The 14131-nt window shown below is 43.6% G+C and overlaps 1 protein-coding gene across 5 annotated transcripts in view; it reads left to right on the forward strand.

Moving 5' to 3' along the window:
• Positions 1-14131, forward strand: part of SLAMF1 (signaling lymphocytic activation molecule family member 1) — a 32832-nt gene that overhangs the window by 3345 nt on the left and 15356 nt on the right. For 4 of the 5 annotated variants that reach the window (XR_002642738.3, XM_022559518.3, XM_022559515.3 and 1 more), the window contains exons 2-3: positions 4830-5171; positions 7127-7411. Coding sequence is in view for 4 of the 5 variants with exons in the window: in XM_022559518.3 (XP_022415226.1) it covers positions 4830-5171; positions 7127-7411 (627 nt within the window). In the remaining variant the exon portion in view is untranslated. Of the gene's footprint in view, positions 1-3937; positions 4047-4829; positions 5172-7126; positions 7412-14131 lie in introns of those variants that run through there. The other variant, XM_089912718.1, reaches the window with a different exon arrangement.

Raw genomic sequence — 14131 nt, forward strand, 5'->3', positions numbered from 1 at the left:
ACTGTAAGTGGCCTGCTGCACCTGAAACAGAGGTTTCATAGCTAAGGCACTTCTAGCTCCTCACCTGGCAAATAGGGATAAGGGTCCCCTTCATCTCCCTACATAAACAACTCTTATGGATGTTATAAAGATAAAGGAGAGTACATTCAGATTTTGGAGAGAGAAGAAATTAGACTCTGCTTTGTCATTTGTTCATTCATTCATTCATCTCATTCAGTTTTTTCATTCTCTCGGGCAAAAAGGATTTATTGAGTTCCTACCATGTCCCAGGTGGGTATTAAGATTACAGCAGTGAACAAAACAGACACAGTCCCTACTCTTGGAAACTTATAACTGAATAAGGATGACAAGCATTGAACGAGAGTTAAAAATGTGTTGAGTGATATGAAAGGAGAGACGCAAAGTGAACTGGAAGCATATGGCAGAGAAACCGAATCTAAGCCGAGGGTCAAGGGCAGAGGCCTGAAGGACAGAAGGAGTTAACCTGGCAAATAAAGAGCAGTGACAGGCTTTCAGGCTGGGGAACAGTGAGTGCAAATATTCTAAGATAGAAAGACCCAGCAGCGTCAAGGAATGGGACTAGGAGGACAGCTGGTAGGACTTCTGTTTAAAAATGAGACTTATTAAAGACACATTATCTTTTCTTTGTAAGCCTAGATTTCCCATAAGAACTGTGAAGGCTCTGAGTCCTACCTGAAAGAAATGTTGTAGCAAGATGCCCAGTAACAGGGCTGGGCCAAAAAAATGTTATCATTAGGTAGAATCCCATTTTGTGAAAAGTTTGGCTAAATGCTACTGATTTCAGGAAAATATCCACGGGCCCACGTGAATCACTCTACTTTCTAAGTAGAATTGCCCTGGAAGGAAAGTGAGTTGGTGTTAACAGCTACAAATGTTTCCTCCAGACTCTCTTAGTAACCAGGGGCTGACTGAATCACAGACTTGCTGGAAAACACTCATCAAGCAGTAGGATGTTTCAGGAGCTGGGACTCTACTTGAAGTGTTTTATGAACCACTTTAAAGTCCCCACTTATTTTTCCACTCTTGCTTAGGTGACAATGAGTTCACGTACCCCCTGCAGACCTGACCACGGACACGCTTAGTCGTTACATCATCATTCTTTATGTGGGTTGTAACGTGTGAGGGTCTCTTCCTGATGAAGTTTTGATTCCACTCCCCATGACTGAGTCTGCCTAAACCACTCAGCCTTTTCTTCTCATCTGCCCTCTCTTTCTTTCCCTCTTTACCCTCTTCTTTTCTTTTTTCAAAAATTTTTTTCTTTGATTTTTTTTTTTTTGACTACTTTCTGCCCCATCCTCTATTTCCTCTTCCCCCGACTCCCTTCCAATTCCAAGTTCTGAAAACAGCCATGGTGTAAAGAGTTTGTTGAGTTACAGGGACAGAAGGGGCACACAGGAGACATGGCAGGGTGGAGACTTATGGTCTATAAATGGGTATAATTTCCATTTCTTTTTTCTCTATATTAAAACTGATCCAAAAAAATCAACAGTATGATGGCAATTCTCAACCTTGATTTGAAGCCCAGACTCCTTTGAGAGATGACATTTATGGCTATGCTCCCAGAAAAATGTACATATGCTTATTTATTCCGCTTTTGTACACAATTTCAGGGGGCCTATGTACCACATGATGTTTCTCCTTGCATGGATGGTTCTAGTTTTCTGTCATCCCTTTATTGGTAGAAGTTTAAGTTCAGGATTCAAGAGGTTACTCTCTTGGGTACTGTACCTACCACATTATCTGGACAGTCAGGCATCCATAAGTGTGGCTGGAAGGAATTCCAACATGCCCTGCAGTTTATCTTTATAAAAACAGCAACACCAGCACCATGAACAGCAGGCCTTATTGAATCAATTGAGCAACAAGGGAGAGCACTCTGTTTCAAGAGTTGATGTATTGGCAATAGGTAAAAGAGCAAATGCCTAATTGTCTTTCTCACTATTCCTTAATAATTATAAGTGTCAGGAATTCTCTGGCAGTCCAGTGGTTAGAACTCGGGGCTTTCATTACCGGGGCCCAGAGTTCAATACCTGTTTGGGGGACTAAGATCCTGCAAGCTACATGGCATGGAAAAAGAAAAAAAATGTGTCCACCACTCAAATCCTGATTTTTCTTTTTTCCCAACCTCTGAATCTCTAGTCTGATATCAGCTGGGCCCTTTACAGGATCTCAGAGCATGTTGGTATCAAGAACATCTGAATCAGTTTGCCCAAATTTCCAACATCCATCTTAACCACGAGTTATTGTGTCTTTTCTAGATGGCTGCGCTACTCAGGCAGACAGTTTTATTGTACTCTTCTGACTTTCTTATTAACTAGAACAATTTGTGCTCTCTCTGACTCATGGGCTCCTTCTTTTACAAACATTAGCTTATGGTTAAGTTCAATTATTAAGTTCAGTCACATATTGGGCAGAGCTAAATAAGAGAGGTTTTAGTCAGGTAGCATGGCTTTCAGCATTCATAAATTGAACAGATATTTATTTAAAGCCTACTATGTGCCAACCACAATTGTGAGTCCTAGGGACAAAACAGTGAACAAGATCAAATTCTTCCTCTTGAGAAGTTGGCATTCTAGTGTTAAAAAATAAAATGAATAATATATACAGTATAACGTCAGACAGTGATAAGCACAACAAGAAGGGATAGGATAGGATAGGTAGGGTAGTCAGAGCAGGTCTCTCAGAGAAGATGATTTTTTGAGCAGAAATCTAAAATAAAATGAGGGAATGAGCTCTTCAGATATGTACGGGAAGAGATTGCCAGAAAGAGAGAGAGAGAACAGCAAATGCAAAAGCTCTGAGATGAGAATGTTCTGGATGAGTTACAGACCAGCCGGAGCCAGTGTGGCCATAGTGCAGTGAGGACAGGAGAAGGAGTTGGAGAAGTACCAGGGATTGGGTTATTCAGTCTTTGAAGCAATAACAGGGACTATGGATTTTATTCTATGGGTGCTTAGAAAGCCCTGGAAGATTAAAAGCAGGAGAGAGACAAAATCTGATATAGTTTTAAAAGGTTACACTGTCCATTGCATGGATGCAGGGAGATTAGTTGGAAGACAATGGCAGGGCCAGGCTGGTGATGATGGTTGTTGAAAGTCCTGAGATGCCAGATATATTTTTAGGGCAGAGTCAACAGGATTGCTGATAGATTGAATGTGGAGTATCAGAGGAAGAAAGGAGTCAAAGATGATACCAGTGTTTTGGCCTAGGAATTGTAATGTTGTTTGCAGAAGGGGCTATAGAATCAAGAGTTCATTTGCTAAGTTTGAGATGCCCTTTAGACCTCCAAATACCAATACCAATCAGTGTAGGCAATTTGGAGTACTGTGAAGGGTTTGGGTAAGAGATATATCTCTGTAAGCATTCCAGAAACATGTAAAACTATGCAACTAGATAAGTGTGGCTGAGAAAGAGAAGAGGTCTGAGTACTGAGTCCTGGGATGCTCCAGTCTTTAAGAGCAGAAAGTTTCAGGCAAGGAGACTGAGAAAGGGCAGCCAGTGAAATAGGAAGAAAACCAGGAGAGTGTGTTGTTCCCCAGGCTAAATGAAGGCAGTGTTTCAAAGGGGGAATGTGAACAATGCCAAGTGAAAGCAAGATGAGAAAGCAAGGATGAAGATGGAGAAGTGACTTAGTATCATGGAATATACGGTGACCTTGACAAGAGTGGTTCCAATGAGTAGTAAGGAGAAGGCCTGTCTGGAGTGGGTACAAGGAAAAATAAGTCAGGAAATGGGGACAGAAGGTATAAACACATATTAAGGGACTTTGGGATAAAAGAAAACAGAGAAATGGGGAGGTGTCTGGGGATGGACCTGGCACCAGGGGAGGGGTTTTTAAGATGAGGGAAATTGCATGTTGGTATGTTGTGTGTTAGTAAAAATAACCCACAACATACCACAACAATAACAAAGTTGATGACACAAGGGGTGGGGGAAGTTGCAGAAGCAAAGCCTTGAAGTAAGTGAGTGCTCCGTGAAGGAAGAGGTTAGCCTTATCTGGGAGCAGAGACCATCCATCCAAGTAGGTAGGTTGACTTGGTGGTAGAAACAAATGGAAGTCCTCTTTTGTTTCTTCTCCTTTTTCAGTGAAATGAGAAGCAGGGTCATCAACTGAGGTTGTGGGTTTTTTTTTTTTTTTTTTTTTTGGTTGTTGTTGCCTCAGCTTTTTTGAAAAAGAGAAGTAAAATAATTTCTCACCCTTGACATTGTTAAATATCTTAGCTTTTTGGGGAGTTAGGATTCCACAGTTTGAATATGAGGCTCATCTCCTCCTGGACTCCACATCCCTCAGACTTTTCTCTTTCCTCCTCATCTGAAATGATGCTTCTTAACCTTGGTCTCTTGGGCTCACAAGCTCAGAATTAGTTTCAGTTACTCTCCATTCTTCATGCTATATATACAATGGTGATGGGAAGTCTGGCTGAGGAATTAATCCAGTTACTAGTTATATGACTTTAGGCAAGTCATTTAACTTCTCTATGCCTTAGGTGCCTTAACTATAAATCTGAGTTGATAGAATTCCCTCCTAGATCAAAGAAACCCAGAGTCCTAATTAGTCTATACAGCTCTATCATAAGTGATTTTAAGATTTCCACTGCAATTTTTGAATACTGAGAATATAGTGGGAAATACTGAGAATACAGTGGGATCCTCATGACAGTCCTTATAAACTACTAAGGATCTGGCAATCCCAGGGATTGGCCAGGAGGAAGAGGGAGATCATCCAGTCTATTATTCCTGATCCACAGACAGGATGTGAGTCTCAAAGGCTTCCATAATAAGGGACTTCGTTCTCCTTCCTCCTGCAGGTGAGGGCTCAATGAATTGCCCAGTGATGATCCTTGGGCGGCTGGGAAGCAGTGTGCTGCTGCCCCTGACATCTGACGGGATAAGTAAGAGCATGAATAAGAGTATTCACATCCTTGTCACAATGGCAGAATCACCCGGAGACACCATCAAGAAGAAAATAGTGTCTCTGGATCTGCGGAAAGGTGACTCTCCACGCCATCTGGAGAATGGCTATGAGTTTCATCCAGAAAACCTGAGCCTGAGGATCCTGAAAAGCAGGAAGGAGGATGAGGGCTGGTACTTTATGAGCCTGGAGGAAAACATTTCAGTCCAGCAATTTTGCCTGCAGCTGAAGCTCTATGGTAATGACGGTGGCTTCCCCAGTCCCCACTGGAGGGATGAGATAGTTCCTTGCCTAAGAATTTAGGCCTCTCTCAAAAGCAAAGGGTATTCAGAGTTGGAAGGAACTTGAAAGACATCTCAGTCCAGGGGCAAACCGTCCTTCAGGAAGAAGTTTTAGAAGTTCACAAATCTTTTTTTCATCCAAATTGCACGTTAGTGATAGCTGATTAGCACAAGTTACCCTTAACCCCATTTTCTTGGGGCTCCAGGCCCTCTTGCCTACAGCCCCTCTGCCTGTTGACAAGAGGGCCTGGAGCCCCAAGAGTCTCAATTTACAAATAAGATTTTATTTGAAAAAAGGTGTTTTTTTAATTTAAAAAAATTTTGAATACCACTGATCAAGCTCAATCTCGCTTTCATAGATGAGGACACTGAAATCTAGAGATAAGTGGTTTGCACGTTCCTACTCACATCTGCGTAGGTGGGTTCGCTGCACTAGGAGTCCTGGGAGAAGGAGGGCTGAAATTCAGCCCACACATCACTCACCAAGCCCCGCATCCTGACAGAGGATTGCATCTACCTGGTGGAAGAGGCATATTTTTCTCATTTAAACAAATGCTCTGATTATAAAATTGCTTAGTTGCAGAACTTAAACTAGAACGTAGGTCCACCTAAATCTAAGGCGAGTGCATTTTTGAGCCGCTTTAACTGCCAGCCCCTCTTGAACACACCCAGAGTTTGTCTCTTAAGTCCCAAGGCTCCCTTGAATTCCCAGGGATCCTGGCAGCCATGCGGGCTACCCTGCTTCTTCAACAGTGAGTTTCTTATCTCTGAGGATGGGACAGGAGCCCCAAACAGCCAACATTTCTTTAAAATCCTCAGGTACCGACAAGAGAGACAGAAATACCCTCCCTGCCCTTCCCCTGCCCCTAGCATTCCCTTCCCTCCAAACAGTGTATGCAGAATTCCCACAGCCCTCCACCAGGTATCAGGGTGTCCTGATCATTCCAATAGTGTTCCCGGGGCAAGGCTGCCATGAGCACAAAGATTACATATGCATTTTCTAGAACAGTTCACTGCCTTTGTCACATCTTGTCTTTTATGATCAAATTCTTACCTTAGAAAATATGGTTCCTGCAACCATGGTGTTCTTCTCAAGTCAAAGAAAGAGACTGGATCTTGGAGTCAGAAAGACGTAGTTTCAGATCTCAGTTTGGCTGTTAGAAGCTGAGTGGCATTATGTAAGACACTCCACCTCTCTGGGTCTCAGTTTCCTCATTTATAAAATGGGAATAATTATAACTAGGTTCATAATTGTTGAGAAAGTTGTTGAAAAGATTAAAAAATATTACAAATGTGAAATCTAGCGTTATGCTTGTCCTGTAGTATGCACTGAATAAATAAGACTTTCCCTTTTACTTTGTCTATTTCACAGCATTAGAGTGAGATAAGTTGGTGAGGCCTGTGGCTATCCCAATTTCAGACACCGTAAAGCACTTGCTATAACACACACACACACACACACACACACACATACAGAGTATAGATGAAATCTCACCAGTAAAAAGTCATTCTTTTCGATCTGGAAGGTAATAATTTAGCCAAGGACAGTTAAAACCCACAGGGGAGTTAGCTGACAGCAAACTCCACGGGTAGAATACAGAAGAGCAACCTAGATGAGGAACAACAGAAAGGCAAGGGGAGCCCTAACAGTACTGGTTGGGGGGAACTAAAAGACAATTTTTTCTTCTCTATTTTATCCCAAGGTGATCCTGGAAAGAAGTATGGGGGAGGGGCATATGAGAGAGGGATGGTGCGAAGCAGTAGGTCCCCACAGAAATAAATCACACTACAGATCCACGGCGGGGTGGGGGGAAAGATGCCATTAGGTTGCATTTTCTTCTAACAAGAAGGTTAAGTCAGCATTCCAGAGGATTCATTTCAGTGATGGCTGCCTTCCTCCTCCTCCTGACAGAGCAGGTCTCCACTCCGGAAATTAAGGTGTTGAACTCCAGCCAGGAGAACGGGAACTGTAGCCTGATGCTGGCCTGCATGGTGGAGAAGGGAGACCATGTAGCTTACAACTGGAGTGAGGAGGCGCGCGGCGCCCTGCTGAGCCCCACCAAGAACTCCCACCTCCTGTATCTCACCCTTGGCCCTCAGGATGCCAACAACATCTACATCTGCACCGTGAGCAACCCCATCAGCAATGGCTCTCAGACCTTCATCCCGTGGTCCAGATGCAGCCTCGGTTCCTCAGGTGAGTGCCCTTGTGGTGGCTAGTGTGCCACATTAACGATATGGGCTCAGTCCCCACCTGGACCAATTGCTCTTCTTCCATAGCCATGGTCTTCACCTTGGGAACAACACTTTATATTTTCTCTATAGTTTGTAAAAGCCTCCCATGTGCATTCAGTGAGTGGTTACTGTTCATAGTGACCAGGGTGGCATTATGCTCAGTTCAGAGTTGAAGAAACCAATGAGAAACGATGGAGCCAGACCCGGAGCCCAGGTCTCAAGTTATGATCCTTCCTCTCCCCTCCTGCCGTGGCACCAACCTGAAAGGCTGGCCGGGTGAGGGAGTGCAGGTGGCAGGTCCTGACTCCCAAGTCCATGCTCTACCAATGGTGGGATGGTTCTACACCATCAGTAAGAATTTATCAATCTATTTATCTATTTATCAATTTATCAATCACCTATGCTGTAGAAAATTGGGAATAGATATAACATGCTGCTCTCCGTCAACATGTTATAAAGATAAGACATGAAACATGTGCTCAATAATGAAAAGCAGGATGTAATAAAGGGCCACATTTCATGAAATGTACTGTGAATCCCATAGCAGGTCAGAGGGCCAGGGTAGTCAGTTCTCTGACTAAGACCTAGACTGTGAAGTCTGGGAAAATGATAAGTCATAGAGCACTTTATTATTGGCAAAGCGCTTTCAACTGTATGATCTCCTTTGATCCTCACAATGGTCTTATCAGATAAATGTCATCATCTTCATTTCACAAATTAGGAAGTTTAAGCTCATAGCATGTAAGTACCCTCCTCAAGTTTCTTCAGCTTATAGATGGTAGAGTCAGCACCTAAACCTAGATCTTCTGACTGATCTTTCTCTGGAAAGATAAAGCATCGTTATTCTGTTATCAAAAGGAACGAAGGGCTGATTAAGTAAGCTCAACTAACCACTTGAGATTGGAAACAGGATAGACCACTGAGCCTTTTCATTAATCGATCTTGTGTCCATGCCTCAGGTAGGCTCAGGGACAGAAGAACCAGGGTGCTGGCCCTGCAAGGTATTACCTGTGCTCTGACATTCTTCCCTCCGCAACCACTGGGGGGAAACAAGAGTCATTCCAAGGGGACTCCTGCCCACAGTAGACTTGGTGTATACGTGGACGGCTTTTCCAGGTGACCAAGGATCCAGGGACAGGGGAACGCAGCCAGGTCATGCCCTTCAGCATAGCACGTCCAGTCAGCGACTCCCCTGAGGTATTCCAGAGGGACTGCTGGGAAAATCTACCTGGTCTCTTCATCTGAGAGCTCGTTGGTGAGCCTAACCAACTGCCTGTTTCCTCCCCCAGCCATTCATGGCAGAGTTGGCCACCTGTCCACCCACTCAGTGTGTCTGTCTGCTTGCCCACCTTGCACACAAGCCACATTCACAGGCTCCTCCCCCAGTTCAGACCTCTCTCTCTGCCCACAGCTATTCAGAATGTGCCGGTGGGATCAAGAAAGCAGTCTTGCATGAGTGCAGAGTTTAAAGAATGTGGCCCCAGTTGTCCTAGATCCAATATTACCCTTTTTACTCACAAGGATAAGCCACTTAACCTGTCTAAGACTTAGATTCTTCATCTAAAATACTAACAGCTGAAAGGTCTTAATTGTTTACTATGTGTCAGTATGTGGCATCTCATTTAATCCTCCCAGCAACCAAATAGTATTAGTATCCCCACCTTACAGATGAGGAAACAAAGATATGGAAAGGTCACACACAGTGCAAGGGGCAGAGCTGAGCTGTCTGATTCTGAGATCCTCATAGGTGCTAGTGGAACAGATAATACACTTTTTAAATGCCTTATAAATCATAATAAAAATGTGTGTATTTCCCTCAGGGCTGAAGAAGTAGTAGCCCTTACCCCTGCACAGCCTTCTCTGGTCATAGCAACCCTCTTAGAGTAAAGACAGGGCACCAAATGTTTTACCCTGACCCACCTCAGAAAAGAGGAATAATTCTCTTCATGCTCCTCAATATAGTTTAATGAGAATTTAATCAATGTTTTCCAAAGTCTTGGCCATAAAGCTTCGCCTAGGGGCACTTAGCTCAGGACATTCTTAAGAAACATATAGGGACTCCCTGGTGGCGCAGTGGTTAAGAATCTGCCTGCTAACAGGCAGGTGACACGGGTTCAAGCCCTGGTCTGGGAAGATCCCACATGCTGCGGAGCAACTAAGCCCATGCGCCACAACTACTGAAACCCACGTGCCTAGAGCCCGTGCTCCGCAACAAGAGAAGTCACCGCAATGAGAAGCCCGCGCACCGCAACAAAGAGTAGCCCCCGCTCGCCACAACTAGAGAAAACCTGCGCATAGCAACGAAGACCCAACGCAGTCAAAAATAAATAAATTAATAAATTAATTTTTTTCAAAAAGAAAGAAACATGTAAAGGTACTTCCCTGGCGGTCCAGTGGTTAAGACTCTGTACTTCCACTGCAGGAGGCGCGAGTTCGATCCCTGATCAGGGAACTAAGATCCCGCATGCCGTGCAGTGCAGCCAAAACTAAAAAAAAAAAAAAAATGCTCTTACGCATCTAAGCCACTTTGAGGACCAAGTATGCCCTAGTGTGACCAGATTTACTGGGTATGGAGCAGGCTTTTGTGAGATGGGGAAGGAAAAGAAGAAGCGGAAACATGGCACCATGGGAAAGCCCTGTCAGGACCTCAGCTCAGGCATTAAGACAAATACCCAGCAGCCACTGCACTTTCTTGTGCCTCTGTTTCATTACATGTGAAATGAAAATGGTGAGCTAGTGACATTCTTTCCAGAGTAAATATTCTATGATTCAGTGTGTATGTACCTGAATAAGAAATGCTAATAAAGCGCTACCAAGGTATATTAGTTTGCTCGGGGTGTTGTAAAAAGATTCCATAAACTGAGTGGCTTATATAACCAAAATTTATTGTCTCACAGTTCTGGAGGCTAGAAGTCCAAAAGTAAGGTGTCGGCAGGGTTGGTTCCTTCTGAGGGCTGTGAGGGAAGGATCTGTTCTAAGCCTCTCTCCTTGGCTTGGAGATAGCTGTCTTCTCCTTATGTCTCTTCACGTTGTCTTCCCTCTATGTGTATATCTCACCCGTAGCATCTCTTTGCGTGTCCAGATTTCTTCTTCTTATAAGGACACCAGTAAGACTAAATTTGGGTTCACCCTAATGACCTCATTTTAACTTGATCACCTCTGTAAAGACCCAGTCTCCAAATAAGGTCACATTCTAAGGACTTCAACATATGAATTTTGGGGGAAACACATTCAACCCGTAACACAAATAAAGATCCCCTCCCCTGCCTCCAGGGATGGGGAACCACAGCATGTCAGAAACAAATCACACAGCTAGTTTGTGGCATGCCGTTCACAGTAAACCAGGTTGCCTAAATATGGAAAACAGAGTTTTGTTAGTTCATTGATTCGTGTTTGCAAATGAATGTCACTAATTTTTAAAATACTGTGCTTAGTTAGACAAAACATTTACTGAGGTTCTACTATGTTCCAACATTGTGTTAGGTGCCGAGAACACAAAGACAAAAAAAGACACAGTCCTTGCCCTTAAGGAAGGAATAGTTCTAAAAATAACTAATTATCCCAGGTCTGGTAATGCAACAGGTGCAAAACAGAAGTACGTGCAAGTTAAGCAAGAGGAGGGGATGATTGACACTGTCTCAGGGAATCAGAAAGAGCATCACAGAGGATGTGACATAAACAAAGTTTTGAAGAACAAGTAGGAATTACCCAAGCAGATAAAAGAAAGACATTCCAGGAAAAGGAAAAGGCAGATATAACTGGGTCTTGTTCTGTATTATCCTATAGTATCCTGATGGGAACTAATAGATAGTTTTATGTAGAGGAGTAACACGATCAGCTTTGCATTTCAGAGAGAAAATTCAGTGGTGTGGAGAATAGATTGGGGTGGGGAAGAGGCAGAAGAAAGAGAAACTAGTTATGAGGCGGGCCCATTATTTCAGTCACCCATCAAGGGATGATGAGACCTGAACCAGAGCAGTGGCTGTTTGTTTAACAAAGACTCCGTTCAAGGGAAAACCCAGCCTTGGGCTGAAGTGGTGGGGTGTGAGGGTTTATTAGAGGTCACTTCACCATCTATAATGAGGACAGTGATTTTAAGATATTTTTCACTTTCATTAATGAAAAACTCAAAGTGGTTAATGATGTGATGAGAGCAAATGAGACATGATGTCAGCACTGCTTCTCATCAGGACTCAAAATGAACAGCAAAAGAACATATTCGTTTCTCAAAATCTTTTCTTTCTTTTTAAAGGTAAATCTCTTTTTATTTTATTTATTTATTCATTCATTTTTTGGCCACACTGCATGGCTTGTGGGATCCTAGTTCTCCAACAAGGGATGGAACTAGGGCCCCCTGCAGTGGAAGCGTGGAATCTTAACAACTGGACTGCCAGGGAATTCCCTGTTCCTCAAAATCTTTTCTTTCTAACAACTGTCTAGGCTCTCCATCATATACAAATCTTTATTCCAACTGTTATCTCAGTGTTTTACAGCAAGAAACACCTTCATGTCTATTGTTATGATGCCTCTTTACTGCAAAGTCCATTTCCAAGGGTGCTACCAAGCATTCTCCTAGGTCATGCAGCGCATGTCGATGTGGGTCGGCACTGGACAGTGTGTGACATGCTGCCGTCCTTCATGACCATGTTCTGAAATAGTTCTCTCTGTGCAAGAATGAGTAATACTAAACCTTAAATAGCCCAACTCAAAGGGAATACCCCTGGAAGCTCATCTTGAAAAGAGGACCCCTTTCTGCAGATTAGCAAAAAGTTGGCTCAGCAAGTCTGGGTTAGCTCAGTGGAAGGAAAGAAAAGCTGACACCTGCCAGTATGTTCTGGGGGCTCCCCCTTTCTAACAAGGCCATTTCATCAAAAGGGAGCTCCCATTGTTACAGAGTCACCTAGCTGTTCCATGCACAGAGCAGGTCCTTCTCCCTGGTACTCCCAATCCAGGAAGCATGGCAACAATCTTGGAAGGATGGAACCTGGACACTTCTCATGGACCAGAGCCTTGTCACGTGGCCACACCTGCTACACAGGATGCTGAGAAATGTAATCCTTAGTTGGGCAGCCATGTGACTGGACAAGACTTGCATTGTCGTGGGAGAATGAAAATGCCCCTGGAGGCACAACTAGTAGCCCCTGCAACACAGTGCTGGGTAGGATAGGCAGTTGTAAGGGATTTTTCTGGAAGCTGTGAACTCTGTAATAATTTTTACCTCGATGGTCCCAGATCTTAAATTAGTGTATGGTATGGTTTAGGACCACCCTTCCCCCACTAACAATTCTGAGAGGAAACTTCCACCAACAAAAAGATGTCTCTCGAAGATGGTTGACTCTTCAAGTTGATGTGCTCCAGGCAGGCGGCCTTTCTGACAGAACCACATGAAAGGCAGGAAAGAGATCTGGCACTCTCAGACGGTTACGTTAGCATCTCAGTAACTCCTGGGGTGAGCTACATTTGTTTCTCAGATTCTTTTTATTTTCTTCTTTACCTGCCTTAAAGAATAAAGGTTTGGGAACTTGAGAGAGAGGAGCTTTTGTGTTTCTGTGGCAGCAGACTTTCAGAGATAAAAAAGGCCCTTCAGCATTTTCCTTGGATGCATGTCTATGTGCCAAGTTATCAGGTTTAAACCACAGCCAATCTAATAGAAGACCAGGGGTGGAGACTTGTGCAAAGAACTCTTCATAAAATGTACTGGAGTTCTCAACCAGCCTGCTCAGCTACCTCTAAGAGGCTCCAGGGGAGAAAAAGTCCCAAACCTCCTGTTTAAGAATGTTAAGATAACATTTTTTTGTGGACGAAGAATGGGACCTGTGGACTCCAGAACAATATTGGCCTGATTTTCGAGCATTGCCATCCTGAGGGGCCTCACTACATGACTGAGCAAAAAGAAGGAGAGCTGGAGATTCTGCCACAGGAAATGGTGGTTTGAAATAGGAGCACAGATGGTGCTGAGAGCAGAGTTGCACACCTTCTTCCTGGTTCCATTTTGTTATAATAAAACACATGCCAAATAGGTCATTGCTTGTTCCCTTCTACTCCTGCCTTGGGCCATTCAGAAGGTGACTCTGCATTCCTTCCCAGACTTTCTCATACTTAGTGCTCTGATAATTCTCAACAAAAGGGGCATGACAGAATTCTCCAAGCTTCATTCTACTGCCTCTAAATTAACTTAGTTCATCACAGTTATATTGAGTGCCCTCCTGCCCTACCCTGTGTCATGTGGAAAGGGTAATGCATATGAAGCATAAGGTACAGCATCTACCTTCAAGGAGTTTACAATCTAGATAGGACTCAGAAGCTACTAGGTAGAAAAACATGGTCATATTAAGGAAACTGCTACTAGAATTCCTCTTTGGAAGGCAACAGAGTTTGTTTAGGATAGTAGCTTCACAAATGCTAGACTGCAGAAGGTGAGACCCCTCCCCCTAAGAATCCAGCTGTAGGTTAGATAGTTCTGTATTATAATGGGGGGAAATGTTGCTTGTGCAGATACAGGAAGAGAAAGAGAGGGTCTGAGCCTGTCAGAGGGTGGGAAGCTGCCTGGCTCATGATGGAATCTGCTCCTTGTGACCTTTCAAATCTACACTAGAGGATTTGAACCCACAAAACTCTTAGTGTAGGTTTTTTGGTTTTGTTTTGTTTTGTTTTTTGTAGAAACTGATGAAGGCACTGTACC

The sequence above is a fragment of the Delphinapterus leucas genome, chromosome 1 (genome assembly GCF_059928025.1).
Source record: "Delphinapterus leucas isolate spDelLeu-1000000601 "Yukka" chromosome 1, BTC_Dleu_Yukka2, whole genome shotgun sequence".
Lineage (NCBI taxonomy): Eukaryota > Metazoa > Chordata > Mammalia > Artiodactyla > Monodontidae > Delphinapterus > Delphinapterus leucas.